The 26,542-nt window shown below is 53.7% G+C and overlaps 9 protein-coding genes across 9 annotated transcripts; 6 read left to right on the top strand and 3 right to left on the bottom strand.

The window, feature by feature from the left end:
- Positions 1-207: 207 nt before the first annotated feature.
- Positions 208-1,489, bottom strand: ASPACDRAFT_43542 (mitochondrial 54S ribosomal protein uL22m; the record flags this gene model as incomplete). The annotated part of the gene is made up of 2 exons (XM_020201278.1): positions 208-1,355; positions 1,441-1,489. 2 exons carry the CDS (start codon positions 1,487-1,489, stop codon positions 208-210), a joined length of 1,197 nt encoding a protein of 398 aa, XP_020056247.1.
- A 2,537-nt stretch (positions 1,490-4,026) lies between these two features.
- ASPACDRAFT_78836 (U6 snRNP complex subunit PRP24) lies at positions 4,027-8,782 on the top strand. The gene is made up of 4 exons (XM_020205274.1): positions 4,027-6,863; positions 6,919-7,146; positions 7,201-7,557; positions 7,612-8,782. Exons 1-4 carry the CDS (start codon positions 4,272-4,274, stop codon positions 8,362-8,364), a joined length of 3,930 nt encoding a protein of 1,309 aa, XP_020056246.1. The 5' UTR covers positions 4,027-4,271; the 3' UTR covers positions 8,365-8,782.
- A 1,726-nt stretch (positions 8,783-10,508) lies between these two features.
- On the top strand, positions 10,509-11,420 carry ASPACDRAFT_60723 (uncharacterized protein; the record flags this gene model as incomplete). The annotated part of the gene is made up of 4 exons (XM_020203587.1): positions 10,509-10,608; positions 10,689-10,744; positions 10,884-11,174; positions 11,247-11,420. 4 exons carry the CDS (start codon positions 10,509-10,511, stop codon positions 11,418-11,420), a joined length of 621 nt encoding a protein of 206 aa, XP_020056245.1.
- Positions 11,421-12,268: 848 nt separating this feature from the next.
- On the bottom strand, positions 12,269-13,181 carry ASPACDRAFT_1856480 (putative pathogenicity factor; the record flags this gene model as incomplete). Its single annotated transcript, XM_020197488.1, has 1 exon — positions 12,269-13,181. Exon 1 carries the CDS (start codon positions 13,175-13,177, stop codon positions 12,269-12,271), a length of 909 nt encoding a protein of 302 aa, XP_020056244.1. The 5' UTR covers positions 13,178-13,181.
- A 1,262-nt stretch (positions 13,182-14,443) lies between these two features.
- ASPACDRAFT_43538 (phytanoyl-CoA dioxygenase family protein) lies at positions 14,444-15,367 on the top strand (the record flags this gene model as incomplete). Its single annotated transcript, XM_020201277.1, has 1 exon — positions 14,444-15,367. One exon carries the CDS (start codon positions 14,444-14,446, stop codon positions 15,365-15,367), a length of 924 nt encoding a protein of 307 aa, XP_020056243.1.
- A 913-nt stretch (positions 15,368-16,280) lies between these two features.
- ASPACDRAFT_43537 (SET domain protein) lies at positions 16,281-18,395 on the top strand (the record flags this gene model as incomplete). The annotated part of the gene is made up of 1 exon (XM_020201276.1): positions 16,281-18,395. The coding sequence occupies one exon, from the start codon at positions 16,281-16,283 to the stop codon at positions 18,393-18,395; it is 2,115 nt and encodes a 704-aa protein (XP_020056242.1).
- A 163-nt stretch (positions 18,396-18,558) lies between these two features.
- On the top strand, positions 18,559-21,423 carry ASPACDRAFT_119759 (putative AMP-binding enzyme). Its single transcript, XM_020196275.1, has 7 exons — positions 18,559-18,993; positions 19,062-19,132; positions 19,207-19,354; positions 19,424-19,459; positions 19,512-20,558; positions 20,615-20,894; positions 20,949-21,423. Exons 1-7 carry the CDS (start codon positions 18,865-18,867, stop codon positions 21,083-21,085), a joined length of 1,848 nt encoding a protein of 615 aa, XP_020056241.1. The 5' UTR covers positions 18,559-18,864; the 3' UTR covers positions 21,086-21,423.
- Positions 21,424-24,771: 3,348 nt separating this feature from the next.
- ASPACDRAFT_43534 (uncharacterized protein) lies at positions 24,772-25,499 on the bottom strand (the record flags this gene model as incomplete). Its single annotated transcript, XM_020201275.1, has 2 exons — positions 24,772-25,243; positions 25,381-25,499. 2 exons carry the CDS (start codon positions 25,497-25,499, stop codon positions 24,772-24,774), a joined length of 591 nt encoding a protein of 196 aa, XP_020056240.1.
- Positions 25,500-26,033: 534 nt separating this feature from the next.
- On the top strand, positions 26,034-26,441 carry ASPACDRAFT_60716 (uncharacterized protein; the record flags this gene model as incomplete). Its single annotated transcript, XM_020203586.1, has 1 exon — positions 26,034-26,441. The coding sequence occupies one exon, from the start codon at positions 26,034-26,036 to the stop codon at positions 26,439-26,441; it is 408 nt and encodes a 135-aa protein (XP_020056239.1).
- Positions 26,442-26,542: the final 101 nt, after the last annotated feature.

The raw sequence follows: 26,542 nt of genomic DNA, 5'->3' as shown, positions 1-26,542 counted from the left end.
CAACGAAGAGAGAAATGCTATAGTTGCTTTCTTCAGGGTAAAGGAGGGGGTTTCAAGGTTCTAGAGACATAATACAGGTTTGTGGACGGAACGCCAGGTGAGATAGAAGAAGAAACAACCACGAAACAAAGAAGCTACCCGATTTTGTTGGCATGAAAAGGATGACAGAAAAAGAAAAATTACAACCGCTCTTCGGATCAGGCCCATCTACCAGGAGTAGTACTGGTTCTGCTGGGTGATGGGGCGATCCGGGAGCGGGGTCCAGAGCTGGGCCTTGCGGCGACGGAGATCGCGGGCCTCGCGCTCCTTCCATTCCCGGATGCGGGTGGCCTCCTCCTTCAGCAGGACGGACATACCGGTGTGGGGAGGGCGCATCATGTTGATGACACCGCGGGCGCGGTGGTCGGCCTCGTATCCGTACGGACCGCGGTTGACCCAGACCTGGTCGATGTAGATGGCGGTGGGGTCGGTGATGGTCTTCTTGGAGCCGTCCTTGAGGGTGATGGTGACGGGCTGGGGGGTGGGCTTTTTGGGAGCGGCCTCCTCGGCCTCCTCAGCCTCCACCTTGGGGACGACGGCGCCCAGACCCATACCGGAGCGGACGATGGCGATGTTCTTGGCGTGCTTGAGGTGCTCGAGGACCTCCTTGGCGGCCTTCTTCTTGCTGAGGCGCATCTGCAGGATGGCCTCGTCGATGCTCTTGCCGGCGATCTGGCGGCACAGGGGGCCCAGCTTCTTGATCGAGGTCTTGAAGAAGTGCGACTTGACCAACGACTCGCGCTCCGTGCGCATGATCTGCTCCGCCCGCGTCAGCCGGCCCCGGCGCCGCACCTCGCGGATCACCATCTTCTTCTCCCACCGCAGCCGCGTCCGCGGCTTCGGGTCCAGCACCGCCTGCAGCATCGACCGGTCGCGCTTCTCGACCGCGAACGTCCGCTGCGCCGCCGCCGCCGCCCGCTCCTCCTCCGTGGGCCCGTTCCCGTCGGCGGTGGCGCCGGTGCCGGTGCCGGTGGTGCTGGCGGTCTTGCGGCTCGTCGGAGTGCGCCCGGTGGTGATCAGCTTCGGGCCGGCTTCATCCTCCGAGAAAATAGAGTCCGTGCCGAGAGAGCCCTCGCGTTTCGGGGGCGCGGTGACCGGGCGGATCGTGGGCTTCGGAGCATCGGATTTGCTGCCGCCGAAGAAGAAGTTCTTGATGGAGGAGAGGGCGGACGGCTTGGAGGGTTGTTGCTGCGGCTGGGACTCGGGGGTGGGCTTGTTGTTGTTGGGAGCGTTGCTGTCATTGTTACCCTCCTGGGCATACCGGATGACTGTTGATGTCAGGGTGCGGCGTGGCACGTAGGTGAGGTTGGTCCGGGCTGCAGGTTTGTTTGGTGTTAATGGATGAGGTCACGCATATAAGAATTGGGGATGGGAGGGGATAATTGTCACGGATGTCCCTACCTGACCGGATGAGGTGCCCGTAGGGTTGGATTGAACCCATTGAGGCCATGATGGGGGAGGATGAGGAGGAAAGGGAGGGGGAAGAGTAGGGATTTGCGTGCAACGGGGATCCGGAGATGCTTGAGGGAAAAAAGTGTCGGTTGATTGATGGGCTTGGCTTTTGCGCGAGTGGTTTGTCTGGATGGAAGGAGCATGTCTGCCTTGCCGCCCGATAAATGCGGCAACTACACATGACTAAGGACACCGCCACAGAGAGTCTAGGTACTAGCCACAGCGGTAGCTCCTCACTAGCCACAACGGCTAGTGAGTTCCCGCCAGCGCCCGAACAGGCAAGGTCGACCGCCGCCCGGGCCCCGGCGGTGCTCCCTCACTGCAGGGTCATGTGCTACCATTCAAATCCCACCTTAGGCTAACTAACTACAGCTGAGCTTTCAGTAGTAAGTAAACTTATCAACCTAGGATCCAACTGGAATCTAGTGCCGCCAATAAGGCCCGACGGCTTGCTGTACAATTACCTCATAGGCCGAGTCTGCGTCTTTTTTCTATCTTTTCTCCCTCACTCTCTCTCACTGCAGCCAGCCCAAAGGATAGCCCGCTTAGCCCGATTAAGGAACAGCCGCCCCAGCCCTAGAGTTTCCTGTCCTGCTTAGAGGATGTGACATGAGATCCATGCTCGACGCCATGATGAAAGATTTCATTTCATTGATATGGATCAAGAATCTCGCATGCCTTTATTGCATGTCTTCCGACCGGAACAAAATCGTGTAGCTAGCACCAGCCAATCGTTCAGCCGGCCAACCACCCCCTCGGTCTCTCGATCTAGACACACCTTTAATACCCATCACACACCACGGGACAACTTCCTTTTTCCCCGGGGAGCGGAGAAGGTGTCAGTCAGGGTCAAGTGTTCCAAGTGGTGGTGGTGGTAAGTAAATGGTGGTCACCCGGCGACAGCACAAGAGACAAGAGACATCGGCAGATCGGAAAGTGGGCTGCTGCGGCCATTACGTCGAAGGATGCTGCTGATGCTGTCCTCCCCTGTCGCCGGTTACACAACCGGTGAAATCGATCGCAGTCGAGATCCTCGGCCGTCATCAAGCAACGTGCACCTTGATGGAGGGTGTGAGGACTTTTACGGTAGGTGTATCCCAACAGTTAATATTTGTGATTGACTTCGAGGCCATTCACTTCCAAGTTGTCTTATCCGATATCAGATGGAGAGCAGTTAAGTTAGTACCATGTACCAAATTGGAACTTACATCCGCGATCCGATATCATCTCTCATAGTGGGGGTGAACTACCAAGTAACTTACATAGTAAAGTTTTGTCAGTAACCTACAGTACACCTCTGGAAAACATCTCTTTTGCCAGTGAGATTCAACCAGTTGGAGAGTACATACTTCCATAATTTGGTAGACTGGCAAACAGTTAGTGAATTAGAAATCAGTGAACTGGATTCGACCTGATACGTCTTAACTTACAGGTTTCAGTGGTTTCTTTATAGCTCGTGTGTAGTTCAACAAGGAGAATTGTGGTGGTTGCTATTGTTATTGATTGTTATTTTTTCCCCTTCCCTACCCTTCTTTTACTGCTCCAACTCCTGCCTCAGCCATTCTGGTCATTCGTTTTTTTTCTTTCCCTCTCTTGGTGTCTAGTTTACCTAGTTCTTCAAGTTTTCCGACTGACTCTTCCGACTGACTCTTCCTCCTCTTTCTCCGTCTCCTTCCCCTTCCTCCCTCTTACTCTCAACCCGCTCACCACCTCATCAACCTCCCTCCCCTCCCTCCCCCGAAAGGGACATCCCGTGCGTGTGAATTTCTCTATCCTCTAATTCCCCAATTGCTATCCACCCAAGAATTCCCCAACTTTTTCCCGCCCAAACTCCGCCGCTGACTTGCCCATTTTAGCTTCCATTCTATCGCTCGGACCAAGATCAGTTCGTCTGGTTGGAGTGAGTAGTGTGTGCTGGAGACTGTCTCTCTGTTCCCCTCATCCTCATCTTCTCTTCCCCCCTCCCTTCACCCATCCACTTCATCTGTCCCACTCTCCCCTCCCGCCTTCTCCCTCCATCAGAGGTTTAAAACCCAAGACAAATAAATCTAGAGCGCGATCTTGTTGCTCGCAGCTCTCTCCGCGGTTGTTCTCCTACCTCCGCCCAGCGCCTCACTTTAGCAGTCTTTGGCAAAGCGCCCAACCTGTCAAGCTTCCTCCCACCTGCAACTCAAACCAAAGGCCTGAACAAATACCAGTGATCTTCAAAACACCGCACCACTTGCATTTGTTTGGTTGCTTTTGCTTTGGATCACTTTCTATTTTAATTACTCTCCCACCTGAAACCTTTCTCCCCCTCCGCCTTCACTGTTCTTGTTTTTTTTTTCTCCTTTTATTTATTTTCCCCTCCGCTTGCTCTTCTTTAATTTCTGAAGTTCCTCTGTTTTCTTCCTACCGTCGGCCAGCCCACGCAACTGGCCCGAATAAGTGACGAACGGATCCCCTTCCATCCCACCCTACCCAGACCGACAACAAGGATATTCAAAAGCAAGAATACGCCACTCCATCCCTCGGTTCCTCAAGACACAGAAGAAAAAAAAATAGAAGAATCTGGCCAGGTTGTGACGAGTGCAGGAATGGACTCGTTGATGAGGTCACTTGCAACGGTTCCTCTCTAATTCGAGTTTTTTCTTTTCTCTCCTTCGTCTATTCCCTTAGTCTCTCATTCCACTTCGAAAACTTCCTTACGTCAGCACCATAGCTGGCGCTTGGACTTTTGCTTGATATCTGCCGCCCCGGTTTTCGCTCTCGTCTTTCTATCCCGTCATCCCACAGCCTTGATGATGGACATCAACTCCCTCCTTTCGCCCCAGGATTCCAATTCACAGTCCGGGCGCACCACGCCCACCGCGGGGTCTACGCCTGCCAACAATGCCTCGGTTCCCGTCTCAGGCCCGCCGCAGCCAAAACCCTTGCGAAAGTCTCGTGCCGGCGCAACCAAGCAGGGTATGACCTCCTCGCCGCTGGCGCAACATGTGTACGCCCCGAATCAACTGCCTGATCCGTCACCGCCCGCCAACAGCCCCAAGGTTGGTCCTAGCATGGGCAGTGGCAGTGGCAGTGGCAGTGGCAGCGGAACGCCCCCGGCAACCGACTTCCCGCCTGCGAGACAGCCCTCCACCCCAGGTATGGACACACTAGCCGACCTAGCGTCGATGCAGCATCACCAGCCTCAGCGTCCCGGCGCCCCTCTCTTGCGCAGCACCGAGTCCTACGAAAGCCAGCTGTCACCCTCCACCATGTTCCCTCACGTCAACCCCATTTCCCACAACACGCCCACGCCCCGATCCTCCTTCGATATCGCGATGTCCGACGGTCCCCGGGAGACCGCCCAACGAAGCTACTTGGATAGCTCTTTGGTCCCCAACGCACAGCGGCAGGCGACCGACTTATTTGCTCAGATACAGGAAAACCCACAGTCGTACGAAGCGCACGTCCGGTTCATTCGTTTGCTACACGCGGGCTTCGTCAATCACGTCTACCCGCCTAATAACCCTGAAATCCATGGGGATCCACGCAAGTATGATCTGCTTAAGGACATGCGCACCGCTCGCGAGGAGATGGACAAGCTTTTCGCCATGGGCGAGGATTTGTGGGCGGAGTGGATCCAGGATGAGAGTATGCTGGCACAATCGGTGGAGGAACGCATCGCAGTCATGGAGCTCTGCCAACGATCGGTGGAGGAAGAGTACGGCAGCACCAAACTCTGGGGCATTTACGGAGAATGGGTGCTGTACCTTTATAAATCGGCCCATGGCGATGCCAGCCAGAGCTCCTGGACTGAGGAAGATCGGATCGTCGGGCGCGAAGTTTTCACTTGGCCCTCCGTCTTGGAGGTCTGGCACAGGGGAGCCGAGTCGACCCAATGGCGAATCCATGACAGCCATATGGTGTGGGATCGCTTCCTCGACTTGCTCGTCCAGGATCTTGCCCGCAACGCTACCCAAGAGAAGGTGAATCATGTGCGGAACTTCTTTGAGGTCCGTCTCGCAACGCCCCACGCCACCTGGGACCAGACCTTCCAGCACTTCTCCGGCTTTGTTTCAACTTACTACAACGCGAACTACGAAAACATCATGGCCGACATGGTTGGAAGACACGCCACGGCAGCCAAGGAACAATACTCCGCCCGCGAGGAGTTCGAAATCAAGTTACGCAATGCGACCGAGTCCGGCGAGTTAGGACAGGAATATACCTTATTCACGGAGTATCTTGACTGGGAGCTCAAACAAAGTCGTCGGAAACGGCAATTGAGCAATTTCGAGTTCGTCAAGTCGATCTACCAGCGCGCGGTTCTTCGTTTCCCGACCGATTGCCACATGTGGGAGGATTTCATTATGTACCTTGTCAACGAATCGATGCACGGCAACACCAAAACTGCGACGATGGCCACCTTGGACCGTGCGACTCGCCACTGTCCCGGTTCCGGCACCCTCTGGTCGCAATATCTGCTAAGCTCCGAGCGCGAAGGACAGTCCTTTGCGAAGATCGCGGATATCAAGCACAAAGCGACCAGCACCGGTTTGCTGGATGTTGGGGGCATGGAGGAAGTGCTCAAAGTGCATACCGCTTGGTGCAGTTATCTGCGTCGACAGGCCTTCCTGTCTGACTCGACCGACGAAGATATCGACGTGGCGGAGGTTGGAATCCGATCTGCCATTGAAAGCGTTCAGGAGCTTGGCGAGAAGAAATACGGGCGGAACTACCAAGGGGACCCTTTGTTCCGCCTGGAACGGATCTACATCCGCTATCTTAGCGAAAGCGGCAGCTGGGATAGTGCCCGAGAGACTTTCAAGGGTCTTGTCGGTCGGCGCGGTAACAGCTACGAGTTCTGGCTGACTTACTACGAGTGGGAGCTCATCTCCTGGAGCAAGTTTGTGCAGGGAGAAGCCACCATTGACGCCGCCCGGCGGACACCCAACCCCAGCTACGCCACCGCCGTTCTGAAGCAGGCCATCAAGCGGACAGATTTGGATTGGCCCGAGAAGATCATGCAAGTCTATATCGCTCACTGCGAGGATTACGAAGACTCGGATGAGCTGCAGCTGGCGATCCTCGAAACCCGCAAGGCGATGAGGGCCATCACAGCCCGGCGCGAGCGGGACGCAAGGGAGGCGGCCGCGCGGCAGGCCGAGCAACAGGCCGCAGCCATCGAGCAGGCGACACAAGTCGACAAGAGGAAGCGGGAAGACGAGGTCAACGTGCACGGAGCAGCACCTGCCAAACGGGTCCGCGCAGAAGAGTCTACCCCGTCTGTTCTCGTGACGCCTGAACCTGTTGCGCTTCAGCGTGATCGCGAGAATGCGACCGTGGTCGTCAAGCAGTTGCCTCGTGGCATTACGGAACATAAAGTCCGGCAGTTCTTTCGCCATGTAAGTACACTGTCCGTCTGCAGATTCTTGCAGCGCGTAGCTAATGTGTCGGCAGTGCGGTACGATCAACAGCCTGAAAATGTTTTCTGCTCCAAACGGGAACTCGGAAACCGCCATCATAGAATTTAACAATCGGGATGAAGCCGTCGTCGCGCAGACCCGCGATCAGAAGATGATCGATGGACAAGCCATCGAAGTTCAATTCGGGTCAGGGTCTACACTCTTTGTCACCAATTTCCCCCCCACTGCGGATGAACAGTATATTCGTGATTTGTTCCGTGAGGTGACTTCCCCTTCTGTGTGCAGTCAGGGAATCCACATTGCTAATCTACTGCAGCACGGAGAAATCATTGACATCCGCTTCCCATCTCTCAAGTACAACACGCATCGGCGATTTTGTTACGTGCAGTTCAAGACGTCTGGAGAAGCCTACAGCGCCACCCAACTAGACGGGTCTACAGTCGGCAATGGCCTCCACCTGGTCGCTAAGATTTCCGATCCCACACGCAAACAGGACCGGCATGGTCCGATGTACGAAGGACGCGAGATTCATGTGAGCAATCTGGACTGGAAGGCTAGCGAACAAGAGGTGGAGGAGCTGTTCCTGCGGTTCGGCACCGTCGAACAGGTGCGCATTCCCCGTAAGGTGGACGGAGGCAGCAAAGGTTTCTGTTATATTGTCTTCGCTTCCAAGGTACGTCTGTAAGAACCTTCCTAACGTTGCATTCCCGCTGATTATGTTTTGCAGGAGGAAGCCGAGGCGGCTTTGGTAATGCACGAACAAGAGTATCGGTCTCGGCCTTTGCAAGTGAAGTTGTCCACGCCACAGGGGGCAAAACGGAGTGCCACAACAATTCTGTCTCGCGTGTCAGCCTCGCGATCTCCGTCGGTTGAAGCCAACGGAACTGGAGAGGAGGTTTCCAGCAGTGATCGGGCTGCGCGTACTCTGGGTTTGATGAACGTTCCCGACACGGTCAACGATGCACGGATTCGCGCGCTAGTCGAGCCGTACGGCAAGCTGATCAAGATTATCCTTCGGCCAGACCACCAAGGAGCGATTGTCGAGTTCGCTGATATTCATGCTGCCGGCAAAGCCTCGCTGGAATTGGAAGGACAGGAGATTGCTCCCGGCCGGAGATTGCACGTAGGCAGCGTACCGGAAATGCTGAAGCAGTCGGCAGAGAAGAGAGGCCACTCCAGCACCGCCGGCAGCAAGGCGACTACTGAGAAGTCGGGGGCGAGACTCCAGCCGACTGGACCGATCAAACGGCCACCGCAGCCTGGGGCGCGCGGAGGCAAGCGCGGTCATCTGGGTGTGAAGCGAGCCACCGGTGGGTTGCAGGGGCAGAGCCACGCGCAAAATGGCGCGCCTACGACCAACACCTTGATGACGACGACGATGACGAACAACACAGACAGTTCCGCCCCGGACGACGGACAAAAAATGAAAAAGAGCAATGATGACTTTCGTGCGATGATCCAGCAGAGTCGAGCGGGATGAAAGCGTTCGACGCACTGGATTGCATTGGCGGGTTTGGCGTTACCTCTCTCTCTCTCCGCTTGCTGATGACCTGGGATTTTTCTTTCTCTCTCTTCCATTCTACATTCCCACCTATGATGTGTTTTTCTACCATAACTTGTCACCGACGCGGTGCTGACGCTGTTTTCTTTTTCTCTTTTAATATTCTTGCTGGTTGGCCGTGTATTATCATGGACTTTGCTTCGGTCATGGAATCCCCAGCCTCATGTCGGATGTAAATTATTCTGTATCTTTCTTATGATTCTTCCTTTTTTTTTCTGTCATCTTGATGCCGGGGGTTCTCTCTGTCTTCGGGCCAGAAGGTTATACTTTTTTTCTCCCTCACCGTGAGATAGGCGATGGAATGATGAGCACGAGTCCAGTGGTGGCGATGGACACCCTCCCACGTGATTTGATGGGACAATATTTGTTTCCTTGTAGATTGTAGATTTGTAGATTCATGGAATTGCATAGATTGTCCTTAGGTGAAGGTCGCATCTCTGATTTATAGTCCGGCATACAGCAGGTCAAGGATAGGTAGTTACATAGTTACATAGTTACATGCGTGTCACCGTGCGTGACCCGAACGCAACTGTGTGAATGCGCCGGTCGGAGAAGAACTTGGAACTTGGAAGTTACTGGTTGTGTGTATAAGGTATCGGATTGCTTGATTCGGATCCTTGCAGCTTATCTGCTCCAATTATCCTATGGCGGACTGGATCGATGTCGAATCGGCATTACGGAAAAGACACCAGCCAACGGGGGGCGGGAGATTCAGTCTGGTAAGTTGCATGTATAGCACAGTATACGGAGTTTTTCTTATTGTTTGGATGGAAAGGAGGGGAGGAGGGAAGCAGAGCTGAGCTGAAGCGGGTAGAATTCCAAGGATTTGGGACTACGCTACCGAGTCCGAGTGTGTCTCGTCTCGTAAACAAAGCTCTGTCATCTGAGCTTTCTACTCCCCCTTGCTGCTTGCTGCGCCGAACCCTGGTACAGATTTTCTGGGTTAGTGGGTGGGTGGGTTGGTCGGCGATAAGGGGGGAGAGGAACAGCAAGAAGGAAATTTGAGAAGCTGGTTGCTTGATCTGTACATACTGTGTCCAGTGGACAGGACAGTCCCGCCATTGCAGTTCTGGGGGTGGACGCTTGGACCTCCCCTCCCACCTTGAGGCGGTGGGTGGTGGAATGTTGCAACTATAAGATTTTCCCAAGCTTAGATTGGTTGTTGTTCGAGGAACAGACACACTGCTTTAGAATGCGTTCTGATGGATGATGATGATGATGAAGAAGAAGAAGAAGAAGAAGAAGAAGAAGAAGAAGAAGAAGAAGAATGGTGGATTGATCATCTGGGAGTCAAGTCAAGGTTGGACTGTCCCTGGAGGTCATGATGATCATAAACTGTCCTGTCTGTACTGTACTGTTACTCGTTGCCTGGAGGGGGAAGGGTCATGTCATACACCACTCGGTCTGTTTCCGGACGGCGGATGATGAGGTGAGGTATTTTTTCTGGGCTGGCATGCGGTTTGTTGATTGAGGTGAAGGAGGAGGGGGGTGGAGGATATTCAAATTGTCATCCTCTCTTTTTGACCTTCTGCTTCAGAATAAATTCCGGGTCTTTTTATTGTGTTGTGGAGGGAATTGAGTTGCAGTTCAATTAAGTTGGATTGAATAGAATGGATTGATTGACTTGGGATTTAGATTAAAAGAGAGCCTCACCTGACCGTCCGGCCGTCTGTCTGGCTCTTTCCTGATCAGCTCATCCCATCCCAACTTTCCACCACCTTCTTCCATTTCTTGCAACCAACATAACCCCTCCGTCCTTTTGGCTCTGAATTCTTCTCGCATTCCTCTTCTCCCCCTCTTTCACTTGATTAGCTCTCACTCATCCCTGTGGTTAGTGTCGGGTTGTCTGACTTATTGTTCCTCCATTAACTACTGTGCTGTTTCGCTGCCACTCCCCGTCTTATCGGCTCGTGCTGTGTCGTCATCGTCGTATCATTTCAACCTCATCCAGTAAAACATACCCGACCAGCACCAAGCAGCAAAATCCCTCCGCGTTCGCAATCTCTTCCTTTCGTTAGAACTGCGACAATAACTACACCCCCAGAAATCCCCCCGGCGCCAGGATGGATTTTCATCTAGTGCCTCGCGGGGAAGATCGCAACTATACCGGTTTCCTGACCAAAACAATCGTCTACACCGGTTCCTTAATATTATTCTTAGCATGTACGTTCTCTCCACCACACCCCTTCGGTTCCTTGTTCGCGCACATCGCAGTCCAAAGCTAATACGGTCCACATCTACAGCCTTCGGATTAACCATCTCCTCAATCGCCATCCCGAGATGGGCTAGCTATGATTCGGTACGTTTTGCCACTTTCATTTTCCTCGAGCTTGGACTATAGGGGGTTTCGCTGGGAGGATATCATCTTTTTTTTGTTTTTGGATTGATTTGTCAACCCAAATTCAAGGGAAAAGGACTAACGCGATGACGGTATACAGCCCGCCTTCCACTACTCCTACGGCCTCCACCGCCGCTGCTCCTCCGTCGAGGGCGCCTGCTGGAGCTTCCCGCAGCGCGAGGATTGCCACGGCGAGGACCGGTACTTCTGTTCGATGTGGCGCTCCGTCGGGTTCCTGATGTCGTTCGCCGTGGTGCTGGAGGGCATGAGCCTGGTCGCGTTCCTGATCGTCTTGTCCGGCGGGAAGCGGTTGCGCGAGTCCGGGTGGAAGGTCTTGAGTCTGTTCATTCTGTTGTCTGCGGTGGTGCAGGCGGCGAGTATGGCGATTGTGGTGAGTTCTTGCTCATCTTTCCGGGGAGTGGCTTTCCTAGGCAGGATAGTGCTAACCGTTCCCGATCGACAGGCGTACCTGTTCGACAACGAGGAACGCTTCTTCCCTGGTTGGGTCCTTTCCCAATCCTGGATTTTCTGTACCGTCAGCTGGTGCGTGAGTCTCCTCTGCGCTGCGGCGTTGATCATTGCGGCGTATACGTTGCCGTCGGAGGGTGGATATGAGTTGATTCCGGATCATTCGTGATTTGAGGGTTGGATGCGGGGGGGGGCGAGGGGGGGGGAGCTTGTTGTGGGTCTAATGCGATGCGATGAGATGATACGATACGTTAATGACTTGACTTCCTTCGGTCTTACTTATATGGCGTTGGTGGATGATTGACTATGAACATGTGGGGTTTTTTCTCTCTCTCTATCTCTTGTTCGTTTGCGGTTCTATTGCCTATAGTTTATTTTGTCGGATGCTGCATCTGGTTTATAGGTACCTAGTAGGCATTGGTAGTGATAATGCGGTTAGAGAATATACATGTTAATACTTTAGTCAGGTACAGTATGTAAGGGTTTTGTGTAGGTGTGACTTGAGGTTACTGATATACTGATAGAAACATTGCAGCTTCCGCCGCGATCTCTGTTTGCTGCTATTCGCTAGTTATTGGATGCTAAGTGGCAGATACCCGCGACGCCTTGCTGAGACGTCATGGTTGTGTGTACATCAGAAGCTCACGACATAAGAAGACAAACACAACTCGCGTCATTGAATCCAGACTCATAAGGCAGGGGACTGCTGAATCGAGCTCACATATGATCGCAAACAATTTGACCGATGCATCTGAGAATGAGAACGGTGGGCATGATCTTGAAGGATTCGAGCTGACGACCGGCTCTCTCGATCCGAGCCAGAGGAGAGAAGCACAGATCGACAGGCAGGTGCTGAAGATTGAGAAAGAAGATCATCCCGCCCTGCCGAGTCTCTCTCCACCTCCACCTTCACCTTGACAGCATATCACCCCTCATCCCGGGAAGGAGTCCAAAATGGCACGACAAATCCCAAGAACCAGAACCACCCAAGGCCCATACCTGTATCCAAGAAAAATATCACCTCCAAACCGGCAAGATCTCCACATCCGGAAACTCCCCCGCGGCAACATTCCTGGCCCTCAACTCCAACAACCACTCCCGAATCTCCCCTCCCACCAGCGCCTGCGTCTCCTCAAACGACCACACCTCGCGATCTCTGGAGGTAATCCTCTTGACCAACCACCCCGGCACAACCGGCTTACCCACCGATGGACTTGATCTTAGGGATTGCTGCTGCTGCCGCAACCGCAACTGCACCCGAAACCCCACCATGTCCGGCAGCGTGCGCAGGCGCTGCAGCATCTGCCCCACCCAGAAGCACTGCGTCAGCGCCCAGGTGTCGCGCTCCCGGTACCGCGCCCGCTGGTAGTGCTTCCGGCAGTAGTAGCAGCACCAGAGCGTGGCGGGGATCTGTTTGGTCGAGTGCTTGTTGCGGCCGAAGATGTGCGAGATCAGTTTGCGGTAGTGTTGTGGGTGGCCTGGGGTGGTGGTGGTGGTGCAGGTGCGGGTGTAGGCGCATCTTATGTGGTTTGAGGGGGGGTTGGGGTTGGGGTTGGGGGGTGGTGGTGGTGGAGGAGGTGTATTCGGGGGGGTGGGGAGGGGGTTTGGTGGGTTGGGGTCTGGTTCGTCTTCTGAGGATGAGTCTTCGTAGTCTTCGTCCTCTTCGGCGTTGGTGTCGGTTTCGGTGTCAGTGTCGGTGTCGGTGTCGGCGTCGATGTCTTCTGATGTGGTGGTGGTGCTGGTGGTGCTGGTGGTGGTGGTGCTGGTCACGTTGTTATAAGGGGCTGAGCTGTGATGAGGACCGGAGGGTGCAGCTCCAGCTCCAGCGACTGGCCCAGAGGAGCGCAGTGCGTAGCGGAAGCTGTGCAGTCTACGCAGCATGGCTAGCTCGGGAGGAGACTGAGTCTGAGACTGGTCCTGCGACATGGCGGTCAAGTAAACTCGGCTCTCGAGCTTTGGAGATTTCCTTGCTGCAGATTAGAAGAAGAGAGAAGTTTAGTTGATGGCTTTGATGGAGATGGTGATGCAGAAGATTTAAGAGATGCTTACTTGGTTTAGAGCTGATGAGCCGGTAGCTAAATAAGACCAGCTTAAGAGTTCTTAGGATTGTCTGCTGAAGATTGGGAAAGAGAAGAGCTTTGTTGGTGCTTTTGATGGAGGTAGTCATACAGGAGACTTTAGCAATACTTACTTGCTTTGGAGATGAAGGTAAAGAGCTGATGGATTCAGAATATGTGATGCTGAGGAGGGAGGATGGTAGTAGATGGTGGATGGTAGAAGAAAGAAGAGAAAACCGAAAAGCAAGAGACTAAGGGCCTTTAAATATTTAGATTCTGGTTCTATGACTATTAATAGTGAGTCAACTCGATAAAAAAATAGAACTTATAATATAGTAAGAGTCAGAGGTAGCTGATGGAATACCTATTCACTATATCAAAGCTTTGCCTCGAGCTCTATAGAAGCTTTGAGATGCTATTGGTTGAAGCTGGTTGAATATCATATTAGCCCAGTGATCCTCAGGGCTATTTGCCCCACCTGCCGAGACACTCTCAGCTGATTGGACTAGTTTTACTCCTGCTTGATAAGTGTACTTGTGAATTGTAAACTGTTGTGAAGAATTATATCAGTAGACACATCTATCATCAGTGATAGCCAAGGCCCGGCCGGGCTGAGGTACCATTTCCTAATACAGTTAGTGATTTCTGGGGTATGGGGCAGAGCTCGGTGGAGAGATGACTCAGCAGGCTACTAGCTACTCACCGCTTATCTCTTGCTCTGATAGAACCAAGACTTGCATTCTGCCTGCAGAATTATAGCCTTTGTAGGCGGTCAATGCAGCTTTGTGTTTTGATACTGTCTTTGCAGGTAGAAGAATGCCAGACATAAGCTAAGAGTTTTCAAGTTAATCTAATTACTACATCTTACTCTCTCTCTCAACGGATCCTCCAATTACTAGATTCTTCTCTAGTAACAATACTGAACTTAGTCTTAAGAACAGAAACTATCTATCTTCTCTAATCCACAGCTGCAGCCTGTCAGACTAGATAAGCTGATAAGCACCGTCTATAAAACCCGCCGTATAGCATATTTCCTCCTCCCCCACAATCCCCTCCCCCTCTTTTTCTGTTCCCATCTGCGCCAAACCTCCATCCTACACCACCCTCTTACACCTACCCCCAGCAAAACCCCACCATGACCGCCGAAGGTCTCACCCCGGAGCAACTCGCCTTCTTTCACGAGAACGGCTACCTCGTCCTACCCGACCACCTCACCCCGACCGAGGTCCAACGCTGCCTCACAGAGACCAACCACCTCCTCGACACCTTCCCGCTCGACACCCACCCTCTCACCCAGTTCACCACCGGCGACGATGACGCCCAAAAAGAGCACGTCGGCGACGACTACTTCCTCACCTCGGGCGACAAGATCCGGTTCTTCTTCGAGCCGGACGCCTTCCACCCGGACAAGCCGGGCACGCTCCTCAAGCCCAAGCAGCAGGCCGTCAACAAGATCGGCCACTCCCTGCACAGCCTGTCCCCACCGTTCCGGGAGGTCAGCCTGACCCCCCGCAACGCCGCCATCGCCCGCTCCCTCGGCTTCCACGACCCCCGCGTCCTCCAGAGCATGGTCATCTGCAAGCAGCCCAGCATCGGCGGCGCCGTGCCCAGCCACCAGGACTCGACGTTCCTGTACACGGACCCGCCCTCCGCCGTCGGCTGGTGGTTCGCGCTGCAGGACGCCGGCGTCGAGAACGGCACGCTCGGCATGGTGCCCGGCTCGCATCGGCGGAATGGCATCGCGCGGCGGTTTGTGCGGCGCGTGCCCGACGGCAGTCGCGGGACGGAGTTTGTGGAGAATACCGGTGCCAGGGTGCCGAAGGGCTTGGTCGAGGACGAGACACAAGAGGAGGCGGAGGTGCAGTTGTTGGATATCAAGGCCGGCTCGTTGGTGCTCATCCATGGCAATGTCCTGCATCAGAGCTCGAGGAATACGAGTTCCCGGAGTCGCTTCGCGTATACGTTTCATGTCATTGAGGGGGCCGAGGGGTGGGTGTATGATGAGCGTAATTGGTTGCAGCCGCCGGAGAATGGGGAGGGGTTTACGCGGTTGTTTTAGGGATGCCATTGGGGTGGGCTGGGGATGGGGTTGTATATTCTTGACTACGGGGTGTGTGGATGGGCAGTTGTGACTGCTTTGATTGTATATGCAACGAAAACCAGCTTGTCAAATCTATGTCGATGGGGGTGTAGTTTGTAGACTTTCATGTCTATCTTTTGGTTTTGCTAGGTGTCCTCGATTTCGCTGACTACCTACGGGGTCACTGTGCAAACGGCAACATCTGATGCGTTCCACCCCGCTGGGAAATGCCACTTCCCCTATCAACATACCCTTACCGACGACGACACAAATAAATGAAAATGAAAACAATCGCGACCTGTGCCAATATCACCACGTCTATCCTCCTTTCTTTGTGATGTTTCACCTAGAATGAGTTCTGGTCCCGAAAGGCTTTGTTCGGCGGTTTCAGACCGTTCGTTCCCTGTTCTTTCAACGAGTTGAAAAGAATACAAAGCATGGCCGGACAACTCTCTCATTTGCAAGCGGACAATGATTCAACGCCAGTAAAATGTCGTCCACAAAGGGTGGAGGCTGCTGGTCTTTCACCGGTGATGAACTAAAGCAATGTAATTATAGATTCCCATCTGGGTGGGAAGTGGGCAGCTTATGAACGATGTACATAAAGCCTGACCGGTAACGTTCCTCTTCCTCAAGGAGGAACATATCGGCAGTTTTCTGAATCTAATCAAAAAGAAATCAATCCAGGACTGCAACTTACAGATTCATCGTCATATTCATCTTATCAGCACGTATCATGTGCTTTCCGAACAAGGCAGATTCTGGGCTTGGTTCCTCACAATCCAAGAAATCCCCACCTCCCCAAAATAAAGTAACAAAGTCCGCCCCGGCGAGAAAGTCCCGGCAGAAGTCCCGGGCAAGGACATTTCCTCGGGATTCACTGTCGCCGGAGATGGTTGCCGCTGCCCAAGCGAGAGCTAACACGAATTCTCCTGCCCAGGATCCACAATCAACAGAGTCTGCTGCTGCTCCTGAAGCAAAAGCAAGTACCGCTGGTGATCCACCGTTACCAAGTTCTGTTGCCGCTCCTCAAGCAACAGCAAGCACGAACTCCCCCGCTCGTGATCCACCATCACTAAAGTCTGTTGCCGCTCCTAGAGAAACAGTGAAAGCGAAACCCCTCGCGCGCGGACCGACAGGGGCAGACCCTCTTGCGAGTTTTGTGAGACCAGCAATTGCGGCTCCCCGCACTCATGTTCCACTGTCAGTGGCTCTGGCACAAGCAAGATCATATCCCCTCCCTGGCGGTCCCTTGTCGCCAGATTCGATTGCTAGACTGAAAGCGTACGCGAAACCCAAACCTCGCCCTCGTGATCCACTGGTGGCAGAGACCCTTGGGACTCTTGCAGCAGTAGCGAAAGCGACTCCCCCCACTCGTGATCCACTGTTGCTGGGGTCTGTTGCCGCTCCTAAAGCAGAAGCGAAAGCGAAATCCCCCCCTCCTCGTCCGTTGTCAGAAAAGTCGATTGCAACTCTGAAAGCAAAGACGCTCGGAAACATCTACTATGACCTCAACCGTGTTGGCAAGGTGCGCATTAACGTGCGGGAGGGCAGAAAAATCACCACCGACCGCAAGCGCTACTGGCATGAGTGCAAGAAGGCAACGAACTTCATCAGCAAGATGGTAAATCTGGTCGCAGGGTTGGATGATTCGTACCATTCCGCCGAAGGCTTAGCGCTCTCGGACGAGGTTGATGACCTGCTGCAGCGCATCGGTTGGGAAGGGTTCGCGATCGCTGCCTACTCGGAAGCCTTTCGGCGCCTCCTCTCCCTAGACCAAGAGGTCGACACCCAGCTGCGGCAAGGGGTACTTGAGGCCCTCACGGCCAACAAGAACAGTCTGGAGCTCTACGGCCGCGTGCGCAACATCGACTGGCGTGGCCTGCTGCTCCCGTACTCCAACGACAACATCCGCTACATGGGCCCGGCGCTGAAGCTCGTCAAGAAGTTCTGGGACCGCCATCCGCACGAGCTTGCGATCCCTCTTGACGGCGGAGACCATGTTGAAACCCCAAATTACGATAATCATCGTCAGCCCAATGTCACCAAGAACATCTGGGACCCCGCAGACTGGAAGGACCACGTCGACCCGGAGGACAATCCCGATATTAATGTCACCATGCGCTGGGCACATGTATATGATTTGGGATGTTGCGACTTCTGCGAATGCCCGCATGTCTGCCGGTGCCAGGTGCAGTCGATGCCCGGGGAGCTGGTGGAGCTCGTCAAGACGGCGGACCGGGGCATCGGGGTGCGCGCGCTGTGGCCCTTCCGCAAAGGGGACATTCTGGGCGAGTATATCGGGCGGCTCATCCCGGACGGCAGTAAGCCGGATCAGACCTATGCTCTTGCGTGGGAGGCGCCGAGTGACCCTCGTACCCGAGGCATAGTGTCCATAGACGCATACTACCAGGGCAACTGGACCCGGTTCGTCAATCATGCTTGCAAAAACGCGTCAGTCGAATACCGCTGCAGAACCTTTGGGGACCGCGCTGCCATGACGCTCGAGGCCACGCGGGATATCGCCATGTATGAAGAGCTTACTGTCAACTATGGGCCTAGGTACTGGAAAACGAGGCAATGCCGCTGCGGGTCGTCAAACTGTTATTCCGCAAATCAGGCTGAAGCACAACCGAAGAAGGGGAGAGCAAGAAAAACTGGGATGAGAGTTCCTCTCCAGGAAATCAAAGTAGGCGAAGAAGAACAGGAAGCTGTGAAGGAAAAGGACGTTGCGGAAGCAACACCAGCCGAACAAGGAAACGCAGGTGATGACGGTGAGTATATTGGGGGAGGCGGAGGAGGTGAAGAGGTGCTGTGTCCAGATCCGTCCTCCAACGTGATCATATACCAAGATCCGCCAAAGAACAATGGTGAAGATGGTGAACACCCAGAGAAGGATGACCACAAGGACAAGAACTATGTTCCCGAAGCCGATAGTGATGGGGATGATGATGATCCAGGACCGATGGTGGTGGAAGCAGCGGAAGTGATGGATCTGAGTGGTTGAGGGAGAAACCGAGTCAATGATGAAGCTGTTGAATAGAGCGTATACTGTATACTGTACTGTCCTATACTATAGCCAAAGTTAGAATTAATCATACGATGATGTTAGTAAGCTTCAAGGCTACTAGTAACTAATCCAAGGTCAATCCCAATTGGGAAGGCAGGCACAACCCCGCATTTTCTCTCCATAACACGTGAGGGGAAAGACACACTCACTGAATGAATGACCTCAAACCACCTCGTCTTCTGCTCTTCTTCTTTCCATTGACTTCGCTTCATGTACTCTCTGGGTGTAAAAGAAACGTCACTTTAAATCAAACCCTGACCCTCAACTTATACTTGATCCATACCACCATACCACCCCCACTGCCACTGCCACTGCCGCCTTGAAGCAAGGGGTGAGGTACTCTACATTGACGTCTTCCACCGACGACAGACTTGATGTAGCTCCCATCCGATCCAAAGTACTGCCAATGTATCGCTCCAATTCAATCGTCCGCTGTCACCCTTGGAGGTCACACTGCCTGCCAAGAACCCTCCGGTCGTCGATAGCGTGGCGGCGCGGACTCCTTACTCAGAGCTATGCCCGAGGGCCATCCGAGGTAAGCTGCTGCACCTCGCCCAAAGCGTCCACCCTCAGAAGCTGACATTCAGTTCCTCCAATCTGAAGCCTCCGTTGTTCGATTCGACGGTTGGCGATCATTTCGCCCAGATTGTCAAGCTACATGGCGATCGGACAGCGTATGTATATACTGGATCTATCTTATTTGCAGGCCAGCCACAGCTGGTTTCCCGCTAACCGATCTTGAACCCAGCGTCATTTCCAAGCATCAAGACGAACGACTGACATATGCCGCTTTGGACGCCAAAAGCAATGCGTTTGCAAGGGGCCTGGAATCCATCGGGGTGCGCCGAGGTGACCGAGTCGGAGTCATGTTGGGAAACTCCATCGAATACGCCATCGTATGCAAACAGCCTGCAATAAAATACCCAATCGAAGCGAGTAATCAGCAGCTTACGAGGTTTCTATAGGTAACTTATGCACTGTTTAAATTAGGAGCAATTCTGGTAAGCCTAATGCCATTCTACGGAATGCGTGAAAGTAATCTCATTCGTTCAGGTGCCCATCAATCCGTCATTTAACACCACTCAGCTAGCATCGGCCCTAAGTCACCTCGATACAAGCCATCTGGTAGTCAGTACCGAGTCAAATCTACCCCGAAGGCCTCCACGGAGCAATGTCCCACTTCTGAAGACTATCGTGCCGGATCTGGCCAGCCCTCGACTAAAGTCAGAAATCATCCCTTCACTGAAGAATATTATCCTTGTCGACAACTCTTCTGGTCGCTTTCATGGCACCGACTACCGGGTACTTACGCCATATGCCTCACTTACATCAGATGCTGCCTCTGATGGGAGCTCTCTACCACCGCAGAACCTGTCCCCTGATGACATTATAAACATTCAATTCACATCTGGAACAACTGCAATGCCCAAGGCTGCCTGTCTGACGCACCGCTCAATTCTGAACAATGGCTCTCAGATCGGAGACCGCATGCGCCTCACCCCCGAGGATGTTGTCTGCTGCCCCCCACCTCTCTTTCACTGCTTCGGCTCTGTTTTGGGGTACATGGCGACGGGGACCCACGGTTCTTCCATTGTGTTCCCGACGGAGTCCTTCAACGCCAGAGCCGCTCTCAAAGCAGTGCAAGAAGAACGGTGCACAGCCCTGTACGGTGTGCCCACCATGTTTCTCGAGGAGCTCAGTCTGCTCGAGAGTGGCGAGGTCTCGCTCGAAGGTTTCCAGTACCTCCGGACTGGCATCGCAGCCGGAAGCAGCATTCCAGCGGAGTTGATGAAGAAGCTTCACAAAATCCTCAACCTCACCGAACTCACCATCTGCTACGGCATGACCGAGACCAGCCCAGTCTCCGCCATGACTACAACCGACGACCCCATCGACAAGCGTATCCACACTGTCGGCACCCTCCTACCCCACGTGGAAGCCAAAGTGGTTGACCTGACCGACCACCGCAAGATTGTTCCCGTCGATGTCCGCGGAGAACTGGCAGTCAGCGGCTACCTCCTGATGAAAGAATACTGGAACGACCCGAAGAAAACAGCCGAGGTGATGATTCCCGACGAGAACGGGAAAGTCTGGATGCACGTATGTCATTGAGTTCCTGAGTCTGATGATCGATTCCACTAATGATGACTACCTAGACTGGTGACGAGGCAACCATCAGCCCAGATGGCTACATCACAATCACAGGCCGCGTCAAAGACCTTATTATACGCGGTGGCGAGAATATCCATCCCCTCGAGGTAGAAAATTGTCTTCTTGCTTACCCCGGAGTCTTGAATGTTTCGGTCGTTGGGGTTCCCGACGAACGATACGGCGAGGCGGTGGCTGCCTTTATCATACACCGAGACCCCGACGGTGAGGATGCTAGGGAGGAGAAGGTGAAGAGATATGTCAACGAGACGCTGAGCAACCACCTTGGTGCGTACAATCCAAGGGTCTTTCAGATTCGAGAATTGCTAACAGCTGAAACAGTCCCGAAATATGTGTTCTTCCTGCCCTCCTCGGAGTCGTTCCCGAAAACTGCGAGTGGCAAGGTTCAGAAATTCATGCTTCGCGAGATTGCGGTGAAGAGCTTGAAGCAGAGGGAGAGGGAGAGCCATTCTGCATGATGGACTGGCTTATCGGTTTGGACATCTACGCTACATGAATAGCTATTGGTTAGAGCGGGAACTTACTTTTGTCATCTACTCCTGGGGTCTATTAGAAGTGGATTGGAAATGTATATGGATGTAAAACATTTCACTTCATGATGGACAAACAGATGAATTATGGGTAGACAATGAGCGCTACGGTTCGAATGCGCGTCATGAAACCTACTTATCATTGACATATTTGATCGAGCGCTGCATAATGAAATGGTTAGTCCTCTCAGACAAACAGCAAATAAACTCCGTTGGCATGTCAAAGGGTATAATCGCTCGCTATGCGACGAAGACGCTCAACGTGCATCCAAAGAAAAGACACTCTCTTTTCGAGTGTACAGTGAAATAAGCCTGTCCGTGATCAAGCAAACAAACGGACGGCCATGTCGCAACTATCCAAACAACCCCCAATGCCCAGGAAATCGACTTTGGGCCCTGCAAGTCGAACAATCGTCGTTCTATCCACAACGACTTGTTCGTTCCAAGAGTCCAGTAGGAGCCCTTCCCCAACTCCCTCACCCAAACCCAACCCCAATCCCTGAAAGACATCCCCTTTATCTCGTGCACTTCACCCCCGAATCCGCCCTCAACCGAGCATGATCATGCACGGCGCGGCTCCCCGCGGTCACAACCGGCGAACAGCACGGAATCCCCTGAACCCAGGGATCCCTTAGGATGTCCTCAATAGTCAGCCGCTGCTCGGGATCCGGATGCAGCATCCCCAGCACGAGCACCAGCGCCGCATAATCCGGATAATGCTTGGCCCTGAACCCGCGGCCGCACAGGGGCCATTTCCCGGCGGCGGCGTCGAGGCGGGTACACCCCTTCGCCCAGAACCTCGCCCACCCGTCCCCAAACCGGGCGAAGTGTTCGTCCGCGGTGTCCAACGCGTACTTCCACGGGTACCCCAGCCCCAGGATCTGGCGGGCCGTGAGGGCGCAGGCCCAGATGTCGGCGGCGCGGGGGTCGTATGTCGTCGACCTTTCGGCTGCGGCTACATTTCTTGGTGCTGGTTTTGTTTCTGCTTCTGCTTCCGCAAGCGCAACGGCCATGAAATCGGCCAGCCACATCTCCGGCGCGATGTAGGAGTCCGTCCCGGTCACGGGCGAGGTCGCACTCACGGTGATCGGGATCGGGGTGCACTCCCCCGCCTCCCCGCCGGGAGGCTGCTGGAAGCCGAAGCCGAAGCCGAAGTCGGCGAGCTTGAGCAGGGATCCCCCGGCGGCGAGGAGGAGGTTCTCCGGCTTGAGGTCCCCGTGCGCGATGCCTTGGCCGTGCAGGTAGCTTACCCCCAGGAAGAGTTGCTTGATGAAGCAGAGTTGTGTGGTTTGTGGGAGGAGGATTGCTTTGGTGGTTTCTGCGGAGGGCGGGTACAGGAGGTCGTACACGTCGCCGTGCGGGCAGTGTTCCATTAGGTAGCCTAGTTGTTTGCTGCGTGTGGGGGTCTTGGTGCTGGTGGTGGTGCTTGAGGCACTGAGGATGGAGGCGACTGTGGCGGCTATTGTGGTGGGGATGAGCTCGCCTAGCACGAAGGTCTGCACTACGTGTGGGTGCGGTGGCAGCTCTCGGGTCAGCTTCACTTCCTGGCGGAGGATGAGCTCGGCGCTTGGTTGTCGGGTGCAGGTCTTGAGGGCGTAGAGCTGGGCTATCCCGGTTGCGCCGCTTAGGTCGGCGCTGAACACGGCTTGCACGGTGCCGTTGCCGCCGTTGCCAAGGTGGTGCTTTGGGAGAAGGGTGAGGTGTTTGGAGTTGTATGGATAGGGGAGAACGGGGAGGGGGGTGAGGGGTTTGAAATGGAGGAAGGTGGATTGGGTGGAGGGGGAAGTCTCGTTTGTGGGGGTGTTGGAGGCTTTGTTGTTTCTTGGGCTGGTGGAGAAAGAAGAGGAGGAGGATGTGCTAGAGGAGGAGAAGGAGGTAGTGGTGGAGGTAATGGCGCTGCCCTCTACGAGCGAGCTTTCCATGCTCGACATGCACACTCTATTTGAGTGCAGGCGAATGGGGAGAGTGGCCGTTGTTTGCATCTTGAGGGCAGTACCTGCTATCGCTGGTAATAGTGATAGGGCTGGTCGACTATGTGATGATGATGATAGTGATAACGACGATAACGGGGACAATGCTCAAAGCCCCGTCTGATATATCAACAGCCTATTGTTCGAGACAATAGGTATATATTCTTCTGCGCTTCGAGGTGCAGAAACCAGATGCCTTGCAGTATAGAGAGCCTGCTAGGCGAGGACAGAGGGTGAAGGTCGAGGAGAAGGAGGGTGGAAAGGATGGATAAGGCTTATGTCATGACAGATTAGATGAATGTCACTGACGGGTAAGAATAGGCGTATGCCAATATGTAAAGGTGTAAATAGTGAAGATGTTGCTATTCACACAAGTGAAGTGTGGTGCTTCAGACAAGCAAGATATTGCTGCTGAATGCACAAGACAGCAGAGGTGGGGGAACAGGGAGAAAGGATGAAAAAGATGGAAGAAGAGACGAGATGGGCAAGGATGGGCTTTCCCTCCCTCGCCAGCAGAAGAGTCATATGGGGAAATGACAGCATTATTGCTGAATTGCTTCAGCAAGAGTTGTGTCTTTTCTCTTTGACTTGGTTGCCGGATTGAGGGTTATCCAGGCTCGCTAACCGTGGGCTCGGGTGAAAATTGTGCTGAGCAGCATCGTGACGATGTAATTCTGGAAGTGGATTCCATGGGTAGGCGTTGAGAGTTGAAGAGTGCATTTAGGTTGCGAGAGGAATACAATTCTGGACAATGATGGAGGTGACAGGTATGGATGTCATGCTTCGGGAAAAACATGCTTTAGAAACATGTCTCATCAACTACATGAGAGAGAATAAGGAATAAGTGTGTACAAGCTGCCTCTCCATTCACCATCTTTACATTGTCCATTGTCTGGCATTGACCCAAGTACCTATACATACATTTACTAAGCTGTATACTAAATGACTATAATCATTCACCAGCAGATAGTGGCTCGGCACAAAATCAAGATCCTTATGCGTGGCTTGAATTTTCACCGTAGGTTTTCCCCGTTGGAAACCTGTGTACCATGTGCTCTAATTACCCACGGTCCGGCATCAGCCTGACCCAGCAGCTGAAAGGGGAAGTGACTCACTACGTCAGTCGACTCCTGCGGAAGAGAGATCCAAGCTCTGATGCAACAAGCACGGGGGAGGGGCATGCTAGGACAATCGACCCCTCCGCCAAAGCCAATTCTTAGCGAGCCGTGGAGGAGATCCCCAGTCCTGATCTCCTCTACCCCCCTTTAGTGATGTTACGGACTGGTCTCGGCCGTCTGCCGGCCAAGTGACACTCATCTCCAGCCATGGCGTGGTGGTCTGGTATTCAATGACGCATGCTTGGGCTGTTCCTCCATGTCGGTCTTGACGGGCCTCGGAAAAGTCGCTCTGACGAATATCAAACGCCAGTATGTCAGCTTCCGCTGAATCTGCAGTATGCGAGAATGGAGATCCAGTCATAGAATTGCGCCGCAAAGAGCAAGTCATCACTCATCAGAGGCTGAGACTGAAAGCACAAGAAGAAGATCGTAGGTCAAAGTACGAGTAAACGCTCGGGACGAGCCGAGACTGCCCCGAACCGTGGCGTATCCGGATCCGCAAAACAAACGATCACGGCAAAGCGGCTCAAAAGTCCTGAATGCCAGTCTCACCTTGAAGCCGAGACCTGACATCCCCACTGCCCTCGCCCTCGCCCTCGACAATCCATTCCGGCTCCTCGTCGTCAAAGTACTGTTCCTGCGCCTCGTTCCAATCGTCATATTCATCATTGTGATCGACGGTGGCGTAGTCGAAATCCGTATCCTCGCCCCGCAGGAACCGCATGGTCATCTCCCACTGCCACAGCTTCTCGCCTTCCTCCTTGCTGGGCGGGATCTCGTCTCTGTCCTCGGCGAGGATCTCCCCGTTCGGACCCCGGGTGTAGCTGAACATGGCGTGGGGGTCCGGGTGGTTCAACGCCTCGAATTTCGCTTCGGAGCGGCACAGGTCCGCCTGGAGGACACCGGAAAATCCTTTGGCGCGTCCTTCGGCTTCTCGTTCTGCGGGAGTCTGGAAACGGCGGATCAAACGGTCATAGAGCAAGGGGTCTGTGCGGTTGCTGGGGGTGTTAGCTTGACAATATCTATGTAGGTTGTTCGTGACGACTAAGGCTGGCAGTGTGCCAGTCATGTCATCAAAGTAAAACACAGATGAGCGACAAGCGGACCGGCTAGCTCGAGATCAGCAGAAAAGTACTCTGGGTGCATGTCCAGGTAACGCTTGCGACGGTTCTTAATCTGGGTGGCCGGGGAGGTGGGCACGGCGGAGGAGGCAGGATTTGCCTCCATCTTGGGCGTCGTTGGAGTGATACCCATTGGGAAAAGAGGCATTATCAATTAGTTCAGACCGGACTGAAGCTGGAACATATGTCTTAGCGACAATAAGCAAGATTCGAAGAGGTCGAACGACAATAAAGATGAAGAGGGGGGAAGCGGAGAAGAGAGGGGGGGAAAGCGGAAGAGAGCGGCGGGTGGCAGATTAATTCCTGCCGTCATCGAAGCTCCGCGGAACACACGAAGAACATCATCTTCCTCAGTGCTTGCTCATTCCATTAAGTCCGGCAACGGAGTATGGCTACTCGAGTTTCGAACTGAGAAAGAAGGTAAGACTAGTCTCCCTCTTTCCGTTTCACATCCAGTTACTTGTCCTGTCATTGCTTGTCTGCCGGGGGGGGGTCCACAGTCTGCCCCTGCTCCCCCAAAGAAAAAAGTGACAGCTCAAAATGGACTTCATTGAACTAACAAGTACCTTCAGGAAAGCTCCCTGGCCAAAAGAATCACTCTGGTCAGCTTGAAGTTCACTAAGAACGTGTTGTGCTGGCAAATCCCGTCATCTCAGAAACGGACACCATGTCTTCTCTTGGTGCCCTGTGGCAAAAACCCACCACCAGGCAGCTGGTGACCGGTGCAGCACTGCTGGTGCTCACCGCGTTCTACTCGCCTTTGACGGTTCTGACTTTGGCCCCTGTCTATGGTACTCACGGTACACACGTTTTCCATGCCTATGGAGTTGCCATTGTGGCCGCTGTGGGATGGTTCATGAAGGATCACATCCAGCGACTCTCCGGCCGGAAGGCGGTCTACTTCATTCCAGTCGTGGCCTTCTGGATTCCCACCATTCAGACCTTCCTATTCTCGTCGAGCTCTGTTCTGGGAAATCCTGTCGGCCCCATCTTCACCGAGATAGCTGCCTACTATCCATTGGTCATCCTCTCTGTCGCCTGTGCAGGCAAGCTGGTGCAGCAGGTCTGGATCTAGGCCGCCACGGTGAAGCCGTTGCCGAGCACGTTCCGCTCCTCTCCACCTATGTCATCTACAAGTTGGAGAGAAGATCGCCAAGCATTTTTGGGTAGTTCATC

Source organism: Aspergillus aculeatus, assembly GCF_001890905.1.
Source record: "Aspergillus aculeatus ATCC 16872 unplaced genomic scaffold ASPACscaffold_8, whole genome shotgun sequence".
Taxonomy (NCBI): domain Eukaryota; kingdom Fungi; phylum Ascomycota; class Eurotiomycetes; order Eurotiales; family Aspergillaceae; genus Aspergillus; species Aspergillus aculeatus.
This window is presented reverse-complemented; position numbering and strand designations above follow the sequence as displayed.